Source organism: Helianthus annuus, chromosome 16 (genome assembly GCF_002127325.2).
Source record: "Helianthus annuus cultivar XRQ/B chromosome 16, HanXRQr2.0-SUNRISE, whole genome shotgun sequence".
Classification (NCBI taxonomy): domain Eukaryota; kingdom Viridiplantae; phylum Streptophyta; class Magnoliopsida; order Asterales; family Asteraceae; genus Helianthus; species Helianthus annuus.
The window spans coordinates 55716219-55719638 of NC_035448.2; the positions used below are offsets into that span (position 1 = coordinate 55716219).

The 3420-nt window shown below is 36.1% G+C and overlaps 1 protein-coding gene across 5 annotated transcripts; it reads right to left on the minus strand.

Annotated features, from left to right (window-relative positions):
• On the minus strand, positions 1-2887 carry LOC110916025. 5 transcript variants are annotated; one of them, XR_002579421.2, is made up of 8 exons: positions 2778-2887; positions 2504-2609; positions 2095-2265; positions 1905-2006; positions 1732-1794; positions 1492-1551; positions 1254-1412; positions 1-318 (listed from the first exon to the last, which is right to left on the minus strand). XR_002579421.2 is itself a non-coding variant. In XM_022160781.2 (7 exons), exons 2-7 carry the CDS (start codon positions 2544-2546, stop codon positions 1384-1386), a joined length of 468 nt encoding a protein of 155 aa, XP_022016473.1. In that variant the 5' UTR covers positions 2547-2609; positions 2778-2887; the 3' UTR covers positions 1186-1383. The 5 variants fall into 5 exon arrangements, 2 of the variants coding, with proteins under 2 accessions (XP_022016473.1, XP_035841615.1); XR_004884187.1 differs by lacking the exon at positions 1-318 and having other exon boundaries at positions 1186-1412; positions 1894-2011; XR_002579422.2 differs by lacking the exon at positions 1-318 and having other exon boundaries at positions 1186-1412; positions 1905-2011; positions 2778-2886.
• Positions 2888-3420: the final 533 nt, after the last annotated feature.

Here is a 3420-nt window from a genome sequence, read left to right on the forward strand (position 1 = left end):
AGTACTTAACACTTGAGATTTTAGTTTTCAATTTTTATATTTAAAACTTATATTTCCTTATACGTTTGTTGCTTTATATAACTTTTATTTATGTTTAAGACTTATTTTTTCTTAGTCGTGTGTTACTTTATTGCATCAATGGTTTATTAATAAAGTACTTGATATTTAAATTCTAAATTTAATAATTACTAGACATGTATAATACTTATGACATATATCTACCACAATAATGTTACCCTAAATATTATACGAATAAGAAAACTACCAGAAACGAGTGTCAGAATGCAACGTGTCTCCTCGCCGCATTGCGCAGGCACCCTATTAGTAAAGTAATAATGTAATAAAGTAAAAAAAATGGGATGTTAGTTCATCAAGCTACTTCAGTTTTCATTGTTTATGTAACAACTATCGGTCAAACATATCAAGAAAAAAACATGTTAGTGGCTAATTAGCTACTTGCACTTCAATCAAGGAAAGTAGATCATGGATTTTATCCAACTAGACATGTATACATAAACAAAGTGAAAAAGTGTATTTTCAATCTAGGAAAACAGACTTGATGGATGATGTTAGAAATTTGAATTTAAATAGGTTAAGAAAAATGATTATAGAGACTAAGAATGTTAAACATTTTGATTTTGAAGTTAAGTAATTAAAACCTGTAAAATGTAAAATATAGGGACTCAGAAGGTAATTTTTCCCTTAAGATATATACATGTGTGCTTTCTAAAGTTCATGGGGTTAAATATTTACCTTTGGCCCCTGACTAATGTCCCCTTTGTTACTCAGATTGCTCGAGTAAATGAAGATTGGCTTGGTTGTTAATTATAGTTTATTTTCTTATTCTCGTTGACCAAAGTCAACTTATGCATAATTGAAGAAAATTGTATATTTCATTATTTTTTTTATTATACTCTCCTAACGTATTCTGATTATGTTTATCTACATGTTGGGACTCATTTAATCCCAAATGAACCGATAAAATAGAGTAAAAGCTTCTTGGTTCGACCCGATGAAAACTAAAACCCACAAAATTCTCTGTTAATGACATCTAGTTATACTTCCAACACTTTAGGCACATTAATAATAATTTAGGTGTTCTTTTAAAACTAGTTTTCATTAAATTAAACGGCTAATTTATCATTTTCTCCCAAAACCTAATTTAGGTCAAACTACCCAACCATATTCAACGTCAAAACCTAATTTCGTGTCTAATTAGATATTTAAAATGTCTTTGCACTAATATCAATTACCATGGTAGCATGCGCTTTGGGACCTTGAACTTTGTACGACGCTACTTATCATGGCCATCGAGAACAGAACAAAAGTCAAAAGTACGAAGTGATCATACTCCAGGACATTTTAAAAACCAAGCGAGTAGATTTAGTTGTTGTCAGAAGCAGCTGACGAATCTGCAAAAAGCAATAATATATAGTCAAAAGTCAAAAGTGCAAAGTCGTAAAATGTTTTAACAACCCAAACGAGTGTTACCAGAAGCGACAGGAGCTGACGAATCGGCTTCAGGATTTCCCTTGATCAGCGAGGATGATCCTATTAATTAATTATAAATAATTTTTAGCAATGGTTGAGGATTATAAAACAATACGGTATAACTTTAATTATCCTAACTGTAAGTAGCATTTTACAAAAAAATATGGTCAAGAGACCAAAACATATCAAATCTCTTAATTATATAGAACGAAAAGTCAAAGGACAAAGTTTGATTGTTACCAGCAGCGGCAGCGGCATCTCTTGCAGCATTCAATTCTTCTTCAGTGAGGTTAGAGCATGATCCTAGTGATTAATTATAAGTTGTTAGTACGATCAACAGAAAGGAAGATGATGATGCATGCATTTGACCAAGAGATTTTAATAACTAATATGCTAAATTACAGGAGTGTTACTTGATGGAAATGCTGCAAGGAATGGGTATGGATGCTCCAAGGTGGATACCCTTGATGTAAAGAGAGGATCGCTAAGGTAAACATTTCCGCCTTTCAATTCAGCTTTTCTGCCAATTAATTAATCCAAACATCTTGATCATATATGTGTGTGTGTGTGTAAGATAGCTGTGAGTAGTGTAAGAATCCGTACGGCAAAACATCTCATAAGTGACAGCAAAAGGATGATCATCATCTTGGTCCCGTCTCCTTGGCGGCAATGGTGGTGGTTTAGGAAGAATTCCTGCGAGAACTAGGCGACCTCCCTCCATGCGATACATGCAATCTGGTTCGTCGATCTCTTCTTCCTGTTCCTCATCCATCTCTGAGATTCACATTACCAGTATTATCGTTAGGGTCTCTAAAGAAATTGCAAAAACATATACGCAGGGATTACATCCCCCCCCCCCCCCTTGTGATCCTGCTTGTTAAAAAAAAAAAAAAACAATCCTTGTATTGTTTTAATTTGAAGAAAGAAAAGTGAACTGAAGGATGGTTAAATTTGCTTGATATTCTAACTTAAGCAAAGAGGTAACAACATTCCAAGTATGAAAGAGATGAACCTGGTTCAAGGTAATTGTATGGAGGCTGCCTAAAGGCAACCATGTCCAGCCTGTTTCCACACTGGGGCGAAAGGGCTTGGATCCACTGAGGGGCGTTTAGCTTTCACTAAGCCAAAAGTAATTTATCAATTCAAAAACGGATTTATTGAACGACAAAGATACAGTCTATACAAATTCAATTGTATACACACAGAAACGGCAACTGAATTCAATTGGTAAGAACCAAAAACACACACGTAAAATAAGAAATCATTGGACATAGTTACGTACGTACCTTCGTCTTCCATCTCTGATGAGAGACAAATTCCGATTCTTATTTTAGGGTTTCGAGTTGTTTAGGGATTGAGGATAGGGGTGTAAGAAGGATTTATAGAGTGACAACTGTCCAATAACCTAAAACTAAACCCACTACATCACTATCAAAAACCTAAACACCCACCCCACCCCACCCCTAACGCTGTGTTCCAGAGATCTACTTAACAGGGGGAGGGGAGGGGAGGGGAGGGAAAATGGTGTTCCAGAGATCCACTTAACAGGGGGAGGGGAGGGAAAATGGGTTTTTTTTTGCCTGAAAATAGTCTTTCCAATTTGGAAAGACATGGAGGGGAGGGGAGGGGAGGGGAGGGAAGGGAGGGATTTTTAACTCGGGAACACAGTGTTAAAAACCTAAAAAAACCTACCCCCACCCCCCAAAAACCTAAAAAAAATCTAAAAAAAACTAAACACCCACCCCACCCAAAAACCTAAACCCCCACCCCACCCCCCCACCCTCCACCCCTCACCCCCTCGGCAAAAAAAAAAAAAAAAATTTTTTTTTTAGGGTGGGTGATGTGGGGGGGGGGGTTTAGGTTTTTGGTGGTGGTGGATGTTTAAGGTTTTTTTTTTTGTAGTGGGATTTTTTTTGTGTAGTGGGTTTT